Below are 22872 nucleotides of genomic sequence, written 5' to 3'. Positions count from 1 at the left end.
CTGGCAAGACAGTGATGGAGTGAATGATGATGAAAGTTTTTATTTTTCGGGCCACCCTGCCTTGGTGGGAATCGGCCAGGGTGATAATAAAAAAAATGATAAATAATATCCCTTTCAGTTATGTAACAAAGATCTTTTTTCTCAGTTCTTTCTTATCCACGAAAATATGAAAATTTCAAAGTTGTATTTTGTTGTTTAATTTTAAAAGAAAATGTAATCTCTTCTTGATCTAGATAAATAAAAAGAAACGTTCATAGTCATTTATTCAATAGCTGTCTTGTCAGTAGAGTAGATATCAAAATTCATGAACTTCCGAACTGTATTTCTATTCTATTCTATTTGATTCGCCGGTATGGTATCCTGGCCCAGGTTTCTTCCATTTTGGTGACCCGGCATTGGCTCCCTGGGAAGGGAAGTGTCGTTAATCTTTACTTGCACCTGCGTGGCACGTCTTCAGCAGGAAGGGGGGGAACCTCACCGGCTCTATGGCCAGATGACGTACCAAACGTTTGTGTGCACTAACGGCGGCTGGTGTGCCGTACAACTGAGGCCCAAAGCAGGCCCTCGCAGCAACTTCAGCGGATGAGGGGGGGGGCGGATGACGTGCAATGACTGGAAGTAAGGTTTCCAAGTCCCTGACGGCTAAGTACACAAGATGTGCTGCCTCATCCTCTTGGGCCTGCCCCACTGGGGTCATTGAGTGTTATGGCGAAGGGGCATCGTAGCCGGGCAGTCTAACAGGTAGTGCCCCAAGGGCTTCAGAACCATTCGGTCACAATGGGCACAGAGCTCCTCTCGTGCCCGTTCAACAATCCGTGCAGTGGTGGGATACCCTAAGTGAAGGCGGTGGATATGAACCCTCAGTTCTCTGGACTGTGTCCGAATACTTGGAGGGGGCGCCCTGTGGGTCGCCCTGACATACCAACAGAGGCTTCGTGAATCCCCAAGGTCAGGGAATGGGCGCCTGGCCGCACTGGCAGCTCATAGCACAATCTGGCTGAGACTGATGGAGATTGCAGCACGTGGCTGTGCCTCGAGGGTTGCAGTCCTAGCAGACTCATCTGCAGCATCATTACCAGGGATACCCACGTGGCTCGGGATACAGTTCATGGTGGCCCTGCGACCCCTGGCCATGAGAGTCTGCAGGTCACCCCAGATGAATGTGATTAAGTGTATGTTGTCCTTTGGCTCCCTGTGCATAAGCGCTTGGATCGCTGCCTTGGAATCAACGTGGATGACGGGCGGATGCTGATGGTCTGCAAGAGCATGCTGCAGAGCTTGATGGATGGCAAAGAGTTCGGCCTGGAGGATGGTGCAATGGTCTGGGAGGCGCCAACCTGCTGTCAGATTGCTGTGGAATATCCCAGCAGCTGTGCCGCCTGCCACTGGGTCTATGGAGCCATCGGTGTAATATGGCACACACCCTGGGCCTTCCGCATGCACAATGCTAGCCGAGGCAAGTTGTTGCAGAATGTCCTGGGTGCAATGCCTCTTGTTGTCTGGTAGGGTTGTCCAGTGCACCGCAAACAGCTCTGGTGCCCAAGGGGATGCCACCGTGTAGTTTGCTGCCAGTCTGTTGCAGCCTCCTGCATGGAGCAATGTCATTGGCAGGAGCTTTCATGTGGCATTTGCTACCGATCACATCCATCGGCGGCCGAGATGCAGTGGAATGACCTGTCCCTGGCGGACCCGTAATTCTCGCATCAGTTTGTCAGCTCCTGGGAGTCGGAGATACTTTGCGATCCTCTTGGCAGCTACCAGTTGGATTCTGTCTTCAATAGGCTGTAGCTGCACCTCAAGGTTCAAAGCCAATGCATTGGCCCACCTAGGAGTCCCCAGCATAGCCTGTACAGCTGTGTTCTGGATCATACAGAGGGATTTGATGTTTGTGGGTCTGGCGTGAACCTGAGCAAGTGTCCCATAGTCAACGAGGGAGTGTATTGCCTAGATGTAGAACAACCTCAAGGCCTCGAGGCTGGCCCCAACTCTAGGGTTGGCCATGGCACTCAGTGCCCTGACCCTCTGCAAAGCCCTCTCTTTAATGTGGTGCACATGTTTCTGGAAGGTGAGGCGCCTGTCAATGTAGATGCCAAGGTACCTATAATTGTGAACCCACTCCAGGTCGATGCCCAGGACCTGCAGCCTCTGACTGGGTACCCTGGTGTGAAGGATGATGGCTTTGGATTTTGCTGCAGATATCTTGAGCCCCAAGTGATGGCAAGTGGAACCCAGCAGATCAAGGTCCTCCTGGGCACGCTGCAAAAGCCGGCGCTTCCTAGGTACAAGTGCCAGGCCATTGGCATAGCTGAGGAGGAAGGTGCCTCTAGAGAAAGGCAGGCTCACGAGCTGGTGCATCAGTACATTGAACAGGGTGGGACTAAGCACCCCGCCCTGTGGAGTGCCGTTGTCCTGGGCCTTGAGAGAAGAGGCATGCCCCTGGAAGCGTACCTGGGCCCGCCTGTCCTGGAGATAGGAACGAAGCCATGAAAGCAGTCTGCCTTTAACCCCCATGTGGGCCAAGAGTGAGAGGATGGCAGGTGCACTGGCTAGCTCAGAAGCTTTCTCGAGGTCAAGAAAGACAACAATGTGGGCTTGGGCATCCGACCCAATGCCGGCCAGTAGAGTGGTAAGGCTTTCAAAAGTGCCCACTCCTCTGGTGAAGCCATAGAGGTGTTTATGAGGAGGGTCAAGCTTCCACCTCAGGCGCTCCAACACCATCCTTTCAGACACCTTCGAGATGCAACTGGTGAGGGAGATGAGTCTCACACTGCTAGGATCCCCAGGCTTAGGAATCGGTATGATGTCAGCCTCCTTCCATACGACAGGGAGTTTGCCAGCTCGCCAAGTCCGATTGACGACCCCCAGAACAGCTGAATGTCCAGAATCGCCAGACCGAGTGATCATGCCACAGGTGATACCATCATGCCCTGGTGCAGTGTCCCGATGAGAAGTGAAGGCTGCCTGGAGCTCCTGGTCGTTGAAGTCTTCATCCGTGACGTCCTTAGCCTGGCATGCCGCTTGGATCACCATCATCCTTCTAGTTAGGAGGGTGGCTTGGAGGTCCTGGAGATCCTGAGGCAGTTGAGCCATGGTCGCTCTGGAGGTGAAAAGGCCCACCAGATGTTCTGCCTCCGTTGCAGGGTCTGGGTGCAACCGAGCCACACTGCGACACTGCCCAGTGGCCAATCGTAACTTGGTCCAAATCTCATATAAGGTGGAGTAGTAGCTGAAGGAGGCACACCACTCGAACCATTAAGCCTGCCAGACCTTGTGTGAGACATGGCGTGCATGCCACACCACTTCTCTGAGCAGACGCATGGACTCAACCATGGGATTATGCCTGCGCATCTTGTGCACGACATTGATGGGGCGGTTCTGCTCCCTGATGTCCTGATTGTAAAACCACCAGTCACGTTTATATGACCCTCCACCTGTAATCTTAGGTGTGGCTGCCTCAGCTACACATGTGAAGGCCTTCTGCAAGCTTTGAGCCGCCTCATCTGGGTCTTCCGGAAGAGGAGACTCTGCCCACCAGTGCTCAATGACCTCCTGGAAGCACTGCAAGTGGGCCTTTTTTAGATTCCATCTGGGGGTAGGTGTGGGAAGCGGGCACCGCTGGACCATCAGCGTGGTGACCACTGCAAAGTGATCACTGGTGAGACGAGAGTGGACCTCCCATCTCGTACTCGAGAGCAACCGCCTAGAGATGAGTGTGACGTCCAAGTGGCCACCATAGTGATGGGTTGGCTCACCATTGTTGAGGAGGGCGATCTCAGGGACCTCCTCCAGCACAACCACAAGATGCCTCCCAGCTGCGTTGGCAGGAGAGACAGACGAAACTATTGGGTGGTGGGTATTGACATTCCCAGCCACAACAAGACCCTCCCTGGGGGCGAGTGCTGCCACCTCTGAAATGTCAAGGGTGTACCGAGAGCTTCTGTAAATATTGTAAACCACGAGATGTCCATCTGGTAGGTGTAGGGTGACAGCCTGAACCTCTACGCCCTCCCCACAGTTGATGGGGTCAGTGGAGATTAATTGAGGGATAGTGGTCCTGACGTAGATCGCCATGCCCCTGCCAGTCCCTTCCAGGCGCTGAAGGTACGCCGAGAATCCCGGGATACGTGGCTGCATTTTATGTGACGAATTGGTAAGTGTCTCCTGGAACAGGCAGACATCAACCTCATCCTGAACTGCAGCTTCAATCACTAAGTAAAGATTCCACTGCAGCCCGCAAATGTTCCACTGGAGGATTTTCAAGGGCCGCAGAGGTGGCCCTCTGATTTCATCTCTGCCTGGGACTCGTCATTCGTTGTTGGCGACTCCGAGGCCTCCTCCATCACGGACTGGAAGGACTCCTGGATGATGGCCTGAACTTCCACTGAGACCTTCCTGTCCAGTAGGACCACGCCCAGAATCCATGACAGGAGCTGTCTGCAGGCGCCCCTGTCCTCCGCCGACGGCAGCAGGTGACAGAGGAGCGCTGAGATGACCCCGATGGTTTTCTTCAGTCGATCGGGAAATGATTCGACCATTACCTCTGCAGGCATTGAGCTGGACGACCCATCGAGTCGGGGCTGGGTCACTGGGTATGTCTGGGTGGCTGTTGACACTGCAGCAGCATAAGCTGGGTGCACCCTGGGCCCAGCCTGAGTGGTCATGGGCTTCTGGGTCCCCTGGCGGGGAACGTCTGCCTGACTCTGGCCGCTCACAGTAGGGGCCTGCCCTTGGGAAGAGGCCTGCTGGCTGTATGGCAAGGAATGTTGGTGCCCAGCTGGGACCTGCTGGGCAGTGTGCCTGGCCTGTGGCTGTTTTTCCCATTGATTCTGTCTTCTTGGCCACCTTGCCATCTGACCCCGTAGTTGACTGTGCTGCTGCAAGCCAGTGCGTGCCCCCTGATACAACTGCCGGGAGCCCAGTGCCGGGAACTCGCTGGTATTGCCATCCTGCGGTATCCGGGGAACCGCTGTCGGAGCCCATACCGACTGTTGCTGGGTGGTTCCAAGGCTGGGTGGCGTCGGGGCTGTCGGGTTGTTCCAATGATAAACCTGCTGCCAGTGCTGCACCATCACAGGACAGCTCCGGTTCCAGGCATGGTGCCTCTTTGAGCAGTTGGCACACTTGGGCTCTGGCCGAAGGGCTTTGCCGGTTGGTTGTTTGAGGATGGCAATGCAGTCCTTCGAGCCGTGTGCCTTGCTGCACACACCACACTTCTTCTCTCACTGGCAGGTGGCTGCAATATGATTGAACCCCTGACAGTTGAAGCATTGTACTGGGTCCGACAGGTATGGTCGGGTCTTGAATCTTCCCCAGACCCCAAGATCCAGGTGCGTGGGAAGTGGACCTTTGTGGTGGATAAGCACCTGGCAGGTGGGCACCTTGTTCACTGTTGTAGTGAGTCGCTCCGCCTTGACAATATTGGGCACTTCCAAAATGGGGTCCAGTGGGAGGGGCTCAGGGACGTGTAAGAGCACCCCCTTGTACACCTTCTCCGAAACAACCAGTTCCACCATGCTGGGATGGGTCACAACCAGCCCCTTCAATTCCTCGTAAGAATCCTCCTCCCGAGGAATGACCAAAACCTCGTTCCTGAGAGTGAACTCGCAGTGGAACTTGAGGTGGGGTAGACCTTCCAGATACCTTACAAACCCGTAATCCGGAACCTTGAATTTGTTGAAGGCCCTTGTTGCTTGTGCCCGAGCTGAGCGGGAATTCCTCCGTCCACGTGAAATCAGCCCGTCCCCGTCCACTGTGGAGGCCAGCACAACTAGTGTAGGGACCCTGGAATAGCTCTATCCTTGCCAGTTGTGGAGCTACAGCCTCCTGGCTTCCTTCCACAATCCCTATGGCCATCTGGGGGTGCAAGTCTCCTTGGGTAGCGGCTGCCGACGGATCTAGTGGCAGATTGGCAGATACAATAGTCTCTACTGCATCCTTGGCCTTCTTGATGGGGGCTCCCACCTGCCCCACGTTGTCCTCCAACTCGTCCCCGCATTCCAATGAACGTTTAGGCTGCTCTCCTGGGTCTGTCATGGTGACTGTAGGTGTGGGGACAGAGCCAGCAGCAGAGCTGCTGCCTGTGACCTCACAGCCACTCACACTGGGTGCAGAGCTGTGAGGCTCAGTGCCCCAATCAGGGCCCTTAGCCACCCGCACGTGGCTCACTGCCCTGAAACACTGAATACAGTCCAAGGACCACTAGAAACGTCGCCAGTCTGTGTGTAAACTAACACAGATATATATTCCAAGCGAACACAACACACACTGCCCTACGATCTTTCCACACCAGTGTTCCTTTTCCAGTCTCGATGATGAATGATGAATGTGTGACTTCTAAACCATGCCGCCTTCCGAACTGTAACATCCAAATTCAAGTCTGGCTAATTGGTTTTCATGAATTATTTCATAAATGTTACCTTATGCATTCTTAATTTTATCACATTTAAATTTGACCTTATTGTCTACACTCTTTAGACCATCTTTCTTTCAATATTTGCTTGTATCTCCCAATAATTCTTTCATTATCACTTCTCTTTTACTAACGTCATTCACTGTCTACTCCATCTTCGCCTTACTTTTACTGTAGCTACTCCTAAAAATGATCAGGGCATTTACATCCAGAAGTCTACCCACCATCATTTTAAGTACTTTTATATAACCTAGCAATTCGTAACCATTTCCTTTGAAAAAAGTATTACCTGTTAATAGAAATCTATTTTGAAGCCTAATAAGAGTCCTTCCATTATCATTTTCCCCTAGCACCCTTCGGATTTATACTATGGCATCTTCAATAGTTTCCCGTCTTTAGCATTCATGTCATCGGCAACAATTATTCTGTAACTTGGTTCAAAACTCCCTTAACTCCTATACAGTCCTCTCTGCCCCAGGGTGTATACATATTTACTATTACCTCTTATCATATTACATTTTAATTCTAATCTTCGTCATTCTTAAATTCGAGTATTTGAACTCCTGTCCTTTCTTTTCATAACTAATCATTTAATATTTCTGCAACTTTTCCATGTTGATCTGTAACTTGTATGGGTGATCTTTCTGATTTTCTAACTGTACATGTTCACAGGTATCAGGAAAATGTGCTGAGGATGTCAGTGCCACTGCGGGATCAACCAGTACCACCCACGGAGCTGGCAGTGTTCTGGACGGAGTACGTCATCCGTCACAGAGGTGCGCCCCAGCTGAGGTCACCAGCGGCAGAGCTCTCCTGGGTGGAGTTCCTCATGCTGGACGTAATCTTCCTCCTCCATCTGATTACGTTTGTTCTTCTATTCATTCTACGTCGCATCGTCAGACTCATCACTGCTAAAATCTTCGGAAGAGACGGCAAGAAAAAGAAGAAAAATGATTAGAAATACCTCTCTTGTAGGCCGGAGTAGATTGTGTACCAAGATTTTATGCTGTTTCCAGCGTTTCTTGGAAACTTTTTTTTTTTTACCTAGAACTAGTCTGGCACTGGTTATTCCAGAGTACCAATATGTATAGAGAAATTATAGGCATTAACTGGATTGAAACCCTGTCGACCACACGCGTTTTAAAGCTGCATATTAACTTTTCATTACCTTTCAGGAAAACATTAATTCCTAAAATACGTATTAAAATAAACTATCAGAATATATGTGATGGCATATACACCTCTTGTGTTTTTTTAATTGCTCCTCTTTTTTTCTTAATTATATTTACACAACAATTAAAATCATTTTTGTATTATAATAATGTACCGCTTTACATTTTTTGTTATACCAAAGACTTTCATTTAGTGATTAATTTATAATTTTTTTCTTATTACAAATAAAAATTTCAGACTGTCTCTTGACTCATATAGTAAAGTCTGCTGATAGTTCTGGTATTACCTCTATATAACCTCAACATTTCTTCCGAGTAGGTCTTTTCTTGAATTATGATTACCTAATATTTCAGTGGATGAAGAAACTGATGATTAGTGACTAATCTGTTCATAAATTTGAATACTAATATATTATATTACATAACTTAGTTAAGAATGAAAGTCTAACAGTATCTGTGGCTAACTTGGGAACCTTCAGTTAAGTGGCAGTTCGGTCAGAAGGTCAGTCGGATCAACTTCAGGACAGGACGGAGATTGGAGAACAGAGAGTGTGTTGTGTTCGCTTGGAATATACATCTGTGTTAGTTTATGCACAGATTACCGTCGTTTCTAGTGATCCTTGGACTGTGTTCTGTGATTCAGAGCTGTGAGCCACGTTAGGGTGGCTAAAGGCTCCTACTGGGGCACTGAGCCTCACAGTTCTGCACCTAGTGTGGGCGGCTGTGAGGTAATGGGCAGCAGCTCCACTGCTGGTTCTGTCACCACTCCTACAATCACCATGTCAGACCCAGGAGAGCTGCCTAAACGTTCATTGGAACGAGTGGGACTAGTTGGAGGATGACGTGGGGCAGGTAGGAGCCAAGGATGCAGTGGAGACTACTGTATCTGTCGATCCGCCACTAGATCCGTTGGGAGCTGCTACCCAAGAAGACTTGTACCCCCAGATGGCCATAGGGGTCATGGAAGGAAACCAGGAGGCTGTATCTCCTCAACTGGCAAGGATGGAGCCATCCCAGGTCCCCACCCCAGTTGCATCGTCCTCCACAGAGGATGGGGACTACCTGACTCCACGTGGAAGAATGAATTCCTGCTCTGCTCGTGCACAAGCAACCAGAGACTTCAACAAATTCAAGGTTCCCAATTACGGGTTTGTGAGGTATCTGGAATGTATACACACCGTCTCAAGTTCCGCTACGAGTTCACTTTCAGGAACGAGGTTTCGGTCATTCCTCGGGACGAAGATTCTTACGAGGGGTTGAAGGAGCTGGTTGTGACGCATCCCAGCATGGTGGAACTAGTTGCTTGGGAGAAGGTGTACAAGGGGGTGCTCTTACACGCCCCTGTGCCCCTCCCACTGGACCCCAGTTCGTCACATCAAACACAGCCACGCATCCCGGGAGTCTCGGCTTACTTTCAGCGCCTGGAAAGGACTGGCAGGTGCACAGCGATCTATGTCAGGACCACTATCCCTCATTCAGTTTCCACTGACCCCATCAACTGCAGAGAGGGCGTGGAGGTTCAGGCTGTCACCCTACACTTGCCGGATGGACCTCTCGTGGTTTACAACTTATACAGAAGCTCTCGGTACACCCTTGACATTTCAGAGGTTGCAGCACTCACACCCCTGGAGGGTCTTGTTGTGGCTGGGGATGTCAATGCCCACCACCCAATACTTACTTCTGTCTCTCCTACCAACGCAGCTGGGAGGCACCTTGCGGCTGTGCTGGAGGAGGTCCCTGAGATCGCTCTCCTCAACAATGGTGAGCCTACACATCACTATGGTGGCCGCCTTGACGTCACACTCATTTCTAGACAGTTGCTCTCGAGTGCCAGATGGGAGGTCCACCCCCGCCTCACCAGTGCTCACTTTGCAGTGGTCACCACACTGATGGTCCAGCGGTGCCCGCCCCCCCACACCTACCCCCAGATGGAATCTCAAGAAGGCCAACTGGGAGTGCTTCCAGGAGGTCATCGAGCACTGGTGGGCAGAGTCTCCTCTTCCAGAAGATCCAGATGAAGCAGCTCAGAGCTTGCAGGCGGCCTTCACTTGTGCAGCTGAGGCAGCCATACCTAAGATTACAGGTGGAGGGTCATATAAGCGTGACTGGTGGTTTTACAACGAGGACATCAGGGAGCAGAACCACCGGATCAACATCGTATGCAAGTTGCACAGGCGTAATCCCATGATTGAGTCCATGCATCTGCTCAGGGAAATGGTGCGGCATGCTAAATGGTTCGAGTAGTGTGCCTCCCTCAGTTACTCCTCCATCTTATCTGAGATTTGGATCAAGTTACAACTGGCCACTGGGCAGTGTCGCAGTGTGGCTAGATTTCACCCAGACCCCGTGACGGAGGCAGAACGTCTGGTGGACCTTTTCGCCTCCAGTGTGGCTATGGCTCAACTGCCTCAGGATCTCCGGGAACTCCAAGCCACCCTCCTTCCTAGGAGGATGATGGTGATCCAAGCAGCATGCCAGGCTCAGGAGGTCCCAGATGAAGACGTCACTGACCAGGAGCTTCAGGCAGCCTTCACATCTCATCAGGACACTTCACCGGGGCATGATGGTATCACCCATGGCATGATCACTCAGTCTGGCCATTCTGGTCCTGGGGGTCGTCAACTAGACTTTGCGAGCTGGCAAACTCCCTGTCGTATGGAAGGAGGCTGACATCATACCGATTCCTAAGCCTTGGGATCCTGGCAATGTGAGACCCATTTCCCTCACCAGTTGTATCTCGAAGGTGTCTGAAAGGATGATGTTGGAGCACCTGAGGTGGAAGCTTGGCCCTCCTCATAAGCACTACTATGACTTCACCAGAGGAGTGAGTGGGCACTTTCGAAAGCCTTATCACCCTACTGGCCGGCATTGGGTCAGACGCCCAAGCCCACATTGTTGTCTTCCTTGACCTCGAGAAAGCTTTTTAGCTAGCCAGTGCACCTGCCATCCTCTCACTTTTAGCCCACAGGGGGGTCAAGGGCAGGCTGCTTGCATGGCTTCGTTCCTATTTCCAGGACAGGCAGGCCCAGGTACGCTTCCAGGGGCGTGCCTCTTCTCTCAAGACCCTAGACAACGGCACTCCACAGGACGGGGTGCTTAGTCCCACCCTGTTCAATGTACTGAGCCCCAGCTGATGTGCCTGCCTTTCTCCACAGGCACCTTCCTACTCAGCTACGCTGATGACCTGGCACTTGTTGTACCTAGGAAGCACCAGCTTTTTCAGCGTGCCCAGGAGGACCTTGATCTGCTGGCTTCCACTTGCCATCACTTGGGGCTCAAGATATCTGTGGCAAAATCCAAAGCCATGATCCTTTGCACCAGGGAACCCAATCAGAGGCTGCAGGTCCTGGGCATCGACCTGGAGTGGGTTCGCAGTTATAGGTACCTTGGCATCTACATTGACAGGTGCCTCACCTTCCAGAAACATGTGCACCACATCAAAGAGAGGGCCCTGCATAGGGTCAGAGCATTGAGTGCCTTGGCCAACCCTAGGGTTGGGGCCAGCCTCGAGGTCATGAGGTTGTTCTACATACAGGCAATACGCTCTCTCGTTGACTATGGAGCGCTTGCTCTGGTTCATGCCAGAGCCACAAACATCAAGTCCCTCTGCGTGATTCAGAACACAGCTGTACGGGCCATGCTGGGAGCTCCTAGGTGGGCCAATGCAGTGGCTCTGAACTTTGAGGCACACCTAGAGCCCCTTGAAGACAGGATCCAACTTGTGGCTGCCAACAGGATTACAAAGTACCTCCGACGCCCAGGGGCTGACATACTGATGAGGGATTTATGGGTTCGCCAGGGACAGGTCATTCCAATGCACACCGGCCGTCGATGGATGTGGTCGATTGCAGATGCCACAGAGAAGTATGTGCGCATGACATTGCTCCAGGCGGGAGGCTGTGACAGACTGGCAGTGAACTACATGGTGCTGCCCCTTTGGGCACCAGAGCCGTTGGCGGTGTGCTGGACAACACTACCAGGCAGCAAGAGACATTGCCCCCAACACATTCTGCAATGACTTGCTTCTGCTAGCATTGTGAGTGCAGAAGGCCCAGGGTGTGTGCCATATTACACCGATGGCTCCATAGACCCAGTGGCAGGCCGCACAGCTGCTTGGATATTCCACAGCAATCTGACAGCAGGTTGGCGCCTCCTGGACCATTGCACCATCCTCCAGGCTGAACTCCTTGCCATCCAACAAGCTCTGCAGCATGCTCTTGCAGACCATCAGCATCCCCCCGTTATCCACGTTGATTCCAAGGCAACGATCCAAGCACTTATGCACAGACAGGCAAGGGACAACATACACTTAATCACATCCATCCGGGGTGACCTGCAGACGCTCATGGCCCAGGGTCACAGGGCCACCATCAACTGCATCCCGAGCCATGTAGGTATCCCCAGCAATGATACCACAGATGAGGCTGCAAGGACCGCAACCCTCGAGGCACAGTCACGTGTTGCAATCTCCATCAGCCTCAGCCGGATTGCGCTGTGGGCTGCTGGTGCCTGGCCCACTCCCTGACCCTGGCGATACATGGAGCCTCCGCTGGTATAACAGGGTGGCCCACAGGGCACCCCTTCCAAGTATTCGGATGTAGGCCAGAGAACTGAGAGTGCATGTCCACTGCCTATGCTTAGGGTATTCTACCACTGTGCAGATTGTTGAATGGGCATGAGGGGAGCTCTGTGCCCATTGTGACCGAATGGTTCCAAAACCCTTGATGCACTACCTGTTAGACTGCCCACCTATGATGCCCCTTTGCCGTAGACACTTTCCAATGACCCCAGTGGGGCAAGCCCGAGAGGATGAGGCAGCACATCTTGTGTACTTAGCCATCAGAGACTTGGAAACCTTACTCCCAGTCATTGCATGTCACCCACCACCCCCCAGTTGAAGTCACTGTGAGGGCCTGCTTTGAGCCTACATTGCACCGCACCAGCCGCCATTAGTGCACATTAGCTTTTGGTACGTCATTTGGCCATGGAGCCGGAGAGCTACCCTTCCCTTTTTGCCGAAGAACTGCCATGCATGTACAAGAAAAGATAAACTACACTTCCCTACCGGGGACCGAAAGCTGGGTCACCAAACTGGAAGAGACCGGGGCCAGGATCCATACCGGCAAATCAAATAGAATAGAATATTGGCAGCAATAAATGCCTCAGGCCAGTTATGTTCGCCAGATAAACAACTCGGCCCATAGTGAATTCTTTTTTAAATGTTTATTTGGTATCTTTGTGGGTCTCTCCTTTTTTAATAATCTGAAGAATTTCCTGGTAAAAGAATATGGTAAAATTTAATGACACATTCAAAATTATTATTATAATTGAATGACACATTTCAGATTATTATTGTAATTAAAGGGCAAGTTCCAAATAATTATTATTATAAATAAAAGAGACAATAAAAATTATTATTTTAATTGATAGATACATTGAAAATTATTATTGTAAGTGAAGGACACTTTGAAAACTATTATTGCATTTGGTGGATCTCGGATACCAGTTTCCTAACATCAACTTATTTACTGTAGTTGCAAATCCGTAACGGCTTTGTCACTCCATTACGGCTTGACAAAGCTCCTTGAAAGCGATACGTTGCCACAATAAAAATGCCACATTAGTTGCACTTGTGTCCTTTTACTTTACTGACAATCCCCGGCACACCTCCCCAGCACACTCCTGCACCTCCCCCTCACACAAACCTCCACTGCCCTATAAAACTGGTCCAGCAAACATGCAAAAAGAAATTGGGACAATGGACATCCCTGCCACAGACCTCTACCCATCAGGATCCGACCCACTACCCTCTTATTCACCTGCACCCGGACACCCACACCGTGATACAATATCTGCACCCACCACACAATCTTATCCCCAAACCTTTGCCTCCTCATAATCCACCATAACACCTCCCTTTCAACACTATCATACATTGCCCTCCAATCAAAGGCCAACACCCCCTCTCCCCGCTCCTTGCACACTCTCAGCAAACCCCCAAATCAACCCATGTCCCTCATACATCGTCCTCCCCGGCACCCTATATTGTACTGCTGCAACTACCCTACGAATCACACATTTCAACCAGTTCCCTAATATTTTAGCGAATAACTTATAATCCGCACAGAGCAAAGAAATAACCCTATAGTCTCTTACTGTGTGTGGACTGGCCACCTCTGGGACCAAGACTGCCACTGCTGTTTCCTGCAAAACCCCCAACTCACCCCTCCCCTTCATCTCATTCAACGGCTTCACCAAGAACCCCTTGAGTACTCCTCAATTCTGTAAATAGAACTCACATGGCAAACCGTCGACACCCCCTACTCATACCCGATAATGCCCACCACACCTCCTCCTCCTCCTCAATGTCCCCTCCCAGTGCCATATGATCCCCCTACCCAGAACACTGGTCACCTGCCCACCCCAACCGCACTAACGCCCCCCATTCACACCTATACTCCTCAAATAAGTCCCAAACCAATCATCCATGTAATGACTCATCCCTTCCATCGTATGGAGCACCTGCCCTACATGATACCCTCCTACCTCTGCATACACTAACAAACACTCCATCCCCATGGCTGCCTGACACCGCCGCTGCCCCTGCAGGACACATGCCAACGGTCTGTCACCCCACAACACCTCCTCCAATCCACCCATCAAACCTTTCGTTCTGCAATTCCCTGATGCGTTGCTTCAGCCCCTCTATTTCCTCCACAGGATAGGCCCCACCCTTCACCCCTCCCCCTCAACAATCCCTCAACTGCCCCTCTAAATACCATATAAGCCCAAAAGACATCTGAGCCTCCCTCTTCCCCTGTCAAAAGTAATAATCCTGAATCCTTCCCTTTGCCACTCCATCCCACCACACCAACAAATCTCCAACAGCTTCCACCCCTGACCATAACTCCTTCCACATTCCCACAATCCCCTCCCTCTCCTTCTCTTCCTCAAGGAGCCTAACGTTCAAGTTCCAAAAACTCTGATACCTCCTTGGCAACCCGTCCCACCCCAATTCCACGAATACCACCTGATGATCCGAATATGCTACATCCACCACACATCCTCTCCACCCATGCAGTCCACGTTATGTATATTCGGCCTAATCAAGCAGCATACTCTCCCAGCACAAAATGTGCTCCATCTCCCATGCTTCATTCCTAGCCACATCCCACAACCCCATCCTCCATAAAAGATCCCCTAGTACTACAGAGCAAAACTCCACCCCTCACGGCTCCACATCTTTCCTGCACACCACACAATTCCAGTCACCCCCCACGACTGCCACAGGGGGAAGCGACAGAGGTGATACACCAATACATCCCTCACAAAAGATTTCTTGACACACCCATCCCCCTTCACTAGCCCATAGATGCACACTAGCACAACCCTCTCCCTCATCCACAACCTGTCCACTTGCACAACACGCCTCTCCCCCCCCCACCTCACTGTGGTATACAACAAATGGGCTGGTCTCTCGCAGCAGGATGGCGACCCCCTTTCAATCAAGTCAAATGCTCCACAAACACCTGGAAACCATCCATTACCAACTCACACCTGGCTTTGTAATTGTGCTCTTGCACATAAGCTACATCCACCCCATACCTATGGAGAAAATCCGTAAACCACATACACTTCACTCTATTTCGCAACCCATTTATATTCACTGAGACACACTTCAAGCCGGCAGTACCTTGTTTCCCTTCGGCACTGACACGCCACTAGATGCCTGCCAGCGTCTGCTACCATGTTCACTACCAGACAGGCCCCTGGGCCCTTGATGGCCACCCCATGCTACCTCCACGCACATCTTCTTGCCAGGCCTCTGTGCCAGGATGAGGACGTCATCAGAGTCAGACAGCACCACCGCCCTTTTGTGTGACCCACTTTCCACTTCCATAGCCACCTCCAGAGGGTCTTCACTATGAACCACTGCCTCTGCAGTGAATGCATCCACCCCAACATCCTGCCTTTCAACCAGCTCCACAACATCATGTGTGTCCTCAGACCAGACACTTTCTCGAGCCCCTCTTCGTCCACTACACCAGGCGTTTCCAACAAACCCTGTAGCACGGTCACAAACACGTCCTTCACCACTCTCTTCTCCTTGGGTGTCCCGCCCTCCACATCCTTCATAACTGGGCAAACTAAGGAAGACTCCCCAGGTAGAGTCACACATGTCCCCTCAAGCAGCTCATTCCACTCCACATCTGCACTCCACAATGACGTCTTGTGACGAGCACCAGACTCAGGCACAACTGTCACCTCCTGGACAGGCGCCACCATGGGATGACACTCCACATCCTGCTTGCACTGTTTGTGACCACATTGTCCCACAATGTGATCGTACGCCCCACAAAGGTGACAAGTGCGGCGTTGCCTCATATAGGAAAGCATTACCTGTGTACGAAAGTCATCTAACACCACGTACGATGGGATAGGGTGCTTCAATGTTATCTTCAGCACGAAGGTACCTTCAAGGAGGCCAGCATATGCGTGCTCCGTCCACTTCCCAATGGTCGCTACATGCGCAGTTCCATATCTGCCGAAAACTTCTCTTAAATCAACCTCATCGGCTTCAAAAGACACGTTACGCACCTTAACCCACGTGAAGTAGTGAGACACATCAATCAGCCACACTGTGGCAGCAGGGTTAACAACCACACAACCATCTTGAAATTTGTCCACTAGCCACTCATAGACACTTGCTGATCGAAGCTTAACAAAGACACGAGAAGCCCCATTAAGTGCTACTATATAAAGTTCTTCATCAGCTACTCCATAAATATCCCTGATGATGGCCGGCAGGAGAACAGAAGCTGATTGGGCCGTCACAGCCCCACGCACCAGCTCTATACAGGTGGTGTAAATCCTCCTCCTTCCCTGCTGCACCACGTTGAGAAAATCACAGCTTGCTCCAACGGCCAGCAAAGGGCAGTCAAACACACGTCTTTTCACCACAGAGGTCGAGCGACGAATGTAATTAGACACATAAAACACTGAGAAGAATGGTTGAAGATCAGAAGTTTAAGATAATCAGTCATCATCCTGGAACTGATTTAATCAGTCTATCAATCTTACGAAGATTGATGGACTGATTGCATCGACTCCTGGTTGAGGAACTTTGTACCTGAAACTCCTCTTCTTCAGTGATTCTTCTCTGTATTTGACTGATCAAGCCATTGTGTGGCAAACCTTTTCCAATATAAAGACACTCAAATATTGCGCATGTGACATGGGTGGATGTTTTTTTATATATATTTTATTTAAAACAATGCATTACAATGTATAAATAAATAAAATAACACATGAACTACCCGTTGACAGATATAATGACCTACCATCACCCAAACAGCAACACACGCACACCCTCGTGTAGGCACTCCCCACCTCACCCATTACCCTTCTCATCCCTTGTGCTATAGCTCTTAAGTTGACACCTGATCCCGCTGCAAACCAGCCGAGATATGTACATATTTATATGCAAATAACAATGTCATACACCTCCAAGACTGAGTAAACTGCAATCCCAGGATGCTTGCACAACCTGTATCACTATTCAATGACAGGTGTGACCATAACAATAAAAACATTACACAATAATTATACATAGCACACATGAATAATTTATAACGGGTGAACATCACTCACTATGCCTAACTCTCCCCAACACAAAAGGGGTGGGAACCTTCCCCCCATCCTTTTGCTGCACTCCAACCCCACCTAACAGGAATACAAAAATACAATATTAAAAGGTGGTACAATAACACATGACAAAATCCCCACTTTTACAAACAAGAGCCTTGTAACAACCACAACAGATTGGTCTTCATGTCTCTTTGCACACTAGCATCAGCCATGATTATGTATCTTAACCTAACAATCAAGACTTAGCCATTAACACCATGTGCATTGACACAGAAATAGTATGCATCAGTTAAGGTAACCTACCAGTCCCGACTATCACTCCCACACTATCGGGTGGGCTACCCCCCCCCCCCCATGCTATTCGACCCTATAGAGCTACTCCCTAACGAACATTAGAAACAATAATACAAAAAAGAAATTAGGTATCTCATGACAGTGTTACATCACTTGTGTACACAATATTTAATAGGCAGTTGTGCTAAGGGAAAATTCAGTTCACTGTCCTTACACTCCAAACGGTACCATCTACACACATTCTCTTCCACACACACATTACCCACTCACTCCCAGGAGGCGACCCCGTTTCAACCCCTGACTACCGCACCCTTTATGCTGCGACTAAACCCACCCACGCTCGTTCCTTCCCCCGTTCACAAATCAAATAAAATCCCTAATGTTAGTTCTCTGTAACCCTCCGAAAAGGCCACCTGCCACCTTTTCCCATAAATCTGCCTAGTGCAGCACCACGTACGGTAGAATGCTGCCGCTAAAACTTGCCACCTCCCCTCGCAAACCCCCTGCGCCCACATACCTCATGAGATATATACGTAGTCAACCATGATGTATGCCAAAGCCCTAGTGATGCCCTCCTCCATTCCTCCCACATCTAGACTGATCACCCGCATCACCGACATCCCATATCCTCCCACCCTCCTAACCACTCTACACATCCAATCCCGGACGTTCTCCAAACCATCACAAAAATACACTATATGATATGCCGTTTCTTCCCCACCACAGATGCCATACACCCCACCCTTCATGACCCATCAATTCTGAAGTACCGCCCCCGTCGGCAGAATTCCATGCTTTGCTCAGTGGTGACCTGTACTTAGCCCAGTGGTGACCTGTACTTAGCTCTGTAAGGATCTGTCCAGTGTGTTCTCCGAGAATTTGCACAAGATATCCTCTCTTGAGCAACTCTACCAGCAGCTAAAAGAGGAGCTTAGGGCTGCTAAGCTTGAGATACGGCTACTGACAGAGGAAAACAAGAGAATTCGAAGAAATCCACCTGTTGTGAGTCCTCAGGTCAAGAGAGGAACCTGGTCAGTGGCCGGCCAACATGGAACAAAGCTGAGAATCAAGAAGACTGTTGGAGTGGCTGAAACAACGAAGATCCAGAAGACTGCTGTGGAGACTTGCAACCCATTCTCGGTGTTACCAGACGAATGTGTGTTGTCAGCTGGAAACGTCGCAATGAGTACCAAGGAATCATTGGCAGAGGTAGGTGAGTCGACATCCCTTGAAACCCAAACAAAGACCATCGAAAACGTCACTACGATGTCCACCAGTGAAGGTAAGAACTTTGCTTTAGTTGGGGACAGTCAACTGAAATTTATGAATAGGTCATTTTGTCTTAGGGACAGGAAGAGGAGGCAGAGGGTATGTTTTCCTGGGGCTGGGATGGGAGATATTGTTAGCCGTCTGGACGACATCATGAAAGGTAATGGGAGCAATCCTATTATCTGCCTCAGTGTGGGAGGCAATGATGTTGGCAGATGTAGGAGTGAAGACCTGATTAGCAGGTATAGGACAGCAATAGAAATAATTAGGAAGAAGGGTGGGAACCCTGTGATATGTGGCATTTTGCCTAGGAGAGGAGTTGGAAATAAATGGTTGTCCAGGGCAATTGGTGCCAACTGCTGGCTGGACAAACACTGTAAGGAAAATACAGTAACATTCATAGACAACTGGGACCTCTCCTATGGCAGAAATGACATGTATGCCAGGAATGGGGTTCACTTATCTAGGTTTGGGGTGGGAGCACTGGCCAATGCAGTGGAGGGAGCTGTTAGGTCTTTAAACTAGAAATAGATAGTGGTATCAGTTCTCGTGGAAAATCAATGTATTCTGAGTGTAGCGATAGTGTGAGTTTTAAGGAAACCAGCTGTAGGAAGAATGAGGAAAAGTTATTGGTGAACATAGGAAAGCCAATGGCATTAGGTGACAAGGAGAGTAACAGGCATAGTGGAGGAACAGAAATCAGCAGGAAGAAAAAAGAGAATGGAGGGTTTCTGAAAATATATTATACTAACAGTCGTAGTGCGAGAAATAAGATGGACGAATTGAGATTAGTTGCAAGTGTTGGTAACATTGATGTTTTTGTCATAACTTAGACGTGTTTAATATGAAAAATAGGGACATGCCTGCTGAATGTCACATTCAGGGTTTTAAATTGTTCCAAGTAGACAGAAGTATTGGAAAGGGGGGTGGGGTGACACTCTATGTCCGAGATCGTTTTAATTGTTGCATAAAAACTGGTATAAAGTCCAAAACACATACTAAGTCTGTTTGGGTAGAATTTTCTGAGGGACATGAAAAATTTATTTTAGGCGTGATATACCGTCCCCCAGACTTGCATAGAGACCAAGGAAGACTACTGTGGGAGGAAATTGTTACGGCCAAAAGGCACGATAACATTGTAATTCTAGGAGACTTTAACTTTGGTCAGATTGACTGAAATTTTTTGACAGGGAATTTAGAATCTAATGACTTTTTAGAAGTAGTTCAGGATTGTTTTTTGAAGCAGTTTGTTACAGAACCTACAAGGGGTAATAACCTGCTTGACTTGGTTCTGGCAAACAAGGAATCACTTGTTATTAATTTAGAAATTTCAGAGGAACTTGGTGCTAGCGACCACAAATCAATTACCTTTAGCATCGAATGGAAGCATGATATTAGGGATAACTCAGTAACAGTCCCTGATTTTCACTTAGCAGATTACAATGGGCTTAAAGAACACTAATCATCTGTTGACTGGGGTAACGAAGAGAGCTATCATTATGAGAGTTTACTAAACACTATACATGCTGCCCAAAGAACATTTATCCCATATAAAGAAATTAGATCGAATAGAAATGACCCAAAATGGATGAATAATAGGTTCAAATATCTTTTAGGACAGAAAAAGAAAATTTATAGGCGCATCAAAAGATTGTAGATGAATTGTTCAGAGAACCGACCCGTTGATAAATTAGACACATGTGCAACTCTGGGGTATCTTTATTGAGGAAACGTTTTGCCACACAGTGGCTTCATCAGTCCATACAAAGGAGAATCGTGAAGAACAGGAGAAGAATGAGGTAATCAGTCCCTCAACCTTGAGTCGATGTGGTAAGTCCATCTATCTTGAATAGAATACAGCATATGTGCCGAGAAGTAGCTTATATACCGTAGGCAGGAGAAGTGCAGCAGACGTAGGTGGTGTCACATTTGATCAATGTGGAAGTAGGTCGTGCCCAAGGGTTAGGCAAGCGAAGAATTCCCAAGTATTAAAATCCTGTCAGACACTGCAACTTCTTGGGATCTTAATACTTGGGAATTCTTCGCTTGCCTAACCCTTGGGCACGACCTACTTCCACATTGAACAGATGTGACACCACCTACGTCTGCTGCACCTCTCCTGCCTACGGTATATAAGCTACTTCTCGGCAAATATGCTGTATTCTATTCAAGATTGATGGACTGACCACATCGACTCAAGGTTGAGGGATTGATTACGTCATTCTTCTCCTGTTCTTCAAGATTCTCCTTTGTATCGACTGATGAAGCCACTGTGTGGCGAAACGTTTCCCCAAGAGTTGCACATGTGTTTAATTTATCAACGCATCAGAAGAGGTGAGGGTCATCTTATGAATCGGTATATTTACATTAAGAGGGACATTAAAAAGGGGATAAGAAAAGCTAAACGGGACTATGAAATTAAAGTTGCTATTGATTGAAGAACTAACCCAAAAAGTTTTTTCCAGGTTTATAGAACAAAAGTTATAGGTAAGATAGGTTCCCTAAATAATAACTCTGGGCATCTCACTGGCAAGGAAAATGAAATGTTCTCTATTCTTAATAATTATTTTCTCTCGGTTATCACTCAGGAAGACACTGACAATGTCCCAGTAATTAATTTTTATAGTGGGCTTGAAGATGATAAATTATGCAATATCACAGTCACTAGCGAAATGGTTATCAAACAGATAGACCGATTAAAGCAAAATAAATCCCCGGGCCCTGATAAACTTTTTAAAGAGTGTAAAATGGAACTCTGTGAACCATTAACTAATATTTTTAATTTATCTCTTCAAACAAATGTAGTTCCTGATGTGTGGAAGATGGCTAATGTAATTCCTATTTTTAAAGTAGGGGACAAGTCGTTACTGTCAAATTACCGCCCAATAAGCCTAACCTCAATTGTAAGTAAATTACTAGAGTCAATTATAGCCGACAATATAAGAAGCCATCTCGATAGGCATAATTTGATTAATGATACTCAACATGGTTTCACCAGGGGCCTTTCCTGCCTAACTAATTTATTAACCTTCTTCAGCAAAGCTTTTGAGGCCGTTGATCAGGATAAAGATTCGATATTGTTTATTTAGATTTTAGTAAGGCTTTTGATAGAGTACCACATCAGAGACTTGAAGAAAGTGGCTGCTCATGGCATTGGTGGAATGCTGTCATGGATCGAGTCATGGCTCACTAATAGGAAGCAGAGAGTGTGCATAAATGGGGTTAAATCTGAGTGGGGATCTGTAACAAGTTGCGTTCCGCAGGGATCAATTTTAGGCCCATTGTTGTTTATAATATATATAAACGACCTTGACGAGGTAATTACTAGTGACATAAGCAAATTTGCTGATGACACGAAGATAGGTAGGATAATCCATTCACACGTTGATGTCTCAGAACTTCAGGGGGATTTAGACAAACTCAATTCGTGGTCAGAAAAGTGGCAGATGCAGTTCAATGTAGATAAATGTAAAGTTTTAAAACTCTGAAATGTCCATAACCCTAGCACCAACCAGCTTAAAAATGTTGAACTTAGCCGTATAGAATGCAAAAAGTATTTTGGGTTATGGTAAGCAGAAACCTTAAACCAAGACAGCAGTGTGTTAGCGTGCTGGGATTTATATCAAGAAACACACACACAAATAACCCGCACATAAAAGAGAGAAGCTTACGACGACGTTTCGGTCCGACTTGGACCATTGACAAAGTCGCACTAACCAGAGGTGGAGCAGGACGGCTATATATAGGCGGGAAGAGATGAAGATTGAGACACTTATGCAACATATGGGAATCTTTATTCAGGAAACGTTTCGCCACACAGTGGCTTCATCAGTCCGATACAAAGTAGAAAGGCGTAAGGAGAGGAGGAGTTTGAGGTAATCAGTCCCTCAGCCTGGAGTCGATGTGTTCAGTCCATCAATCTTGTAGAATGTACAGCATAGGGCCGTAGACGTGGCTTATATACTGTAGTGAGGTGAGGCGAAGCCTCAATCTTCAACTTGTCGGTTTTTCAAACCATTCAACACAACTGTCAGACACTGCAGCATCATGGGATCTTGTTACAAAGAATTCTTCAACACT

At 48.6% G+C, this 22872-nt stretch overlaps 2 protein-coding genes across 8 annotated transcripts in view; one reads left to right on the top strand and one right to left on the bottom strand.

Annotated features, from left to right (window-relative positions):
* Positions 1-7654, top strand: part of LOC128705781 (UDP-glycosyltransferase UGT5-like) — a 73271-nt gene extending 65617 nt beyond the window's left edge. For all 5 annotated transcript variants that reach the window (XM_070103487.1, XM_070103485.1, XM_070103488.1 and 2 more), the window contains exon 8: positions 7082-7654. In XM_070103487.1, coding sequence (XP_069959588.1) covers positions 7082-7367 — 286 coding nt within the window. In that variant the 3' untranslated portion in view covers positions 7368-7654. The remainder of the gene's footprint in view (positions 1-7081) is intronic.
* LOC128703110 (UDP-glycosyltransferase UGT5) overlaps positions 1-22872 on the bottom strand; it is a 442390-nt gene that overhangs the window by 293697 nt on the left and 125821 nt on the right. The window lies entirely within an intron of this gene.

Source organism: Cherax quadricarinatus, chromosome 85 (assembly GCF_038502225.1).
Source record: "Cherax quadricarinatus isolate ZL_2023a chromosome 85, ASM3850222v1, whole genome shotgun sequence".
In the NCBI taxonomy this organism is placed as follows: Eukaryota; Metazoa; Arthropoda; class Malacostraca; order Decapoda; family Parastacidae; genus Cherax; species Cherax quadricarinatus.
The sequence above is the reverse complement of the archived record's forward strand: the minus strand, read 5'-3'. Positions and strand labels throughout refer to the sequence as shown.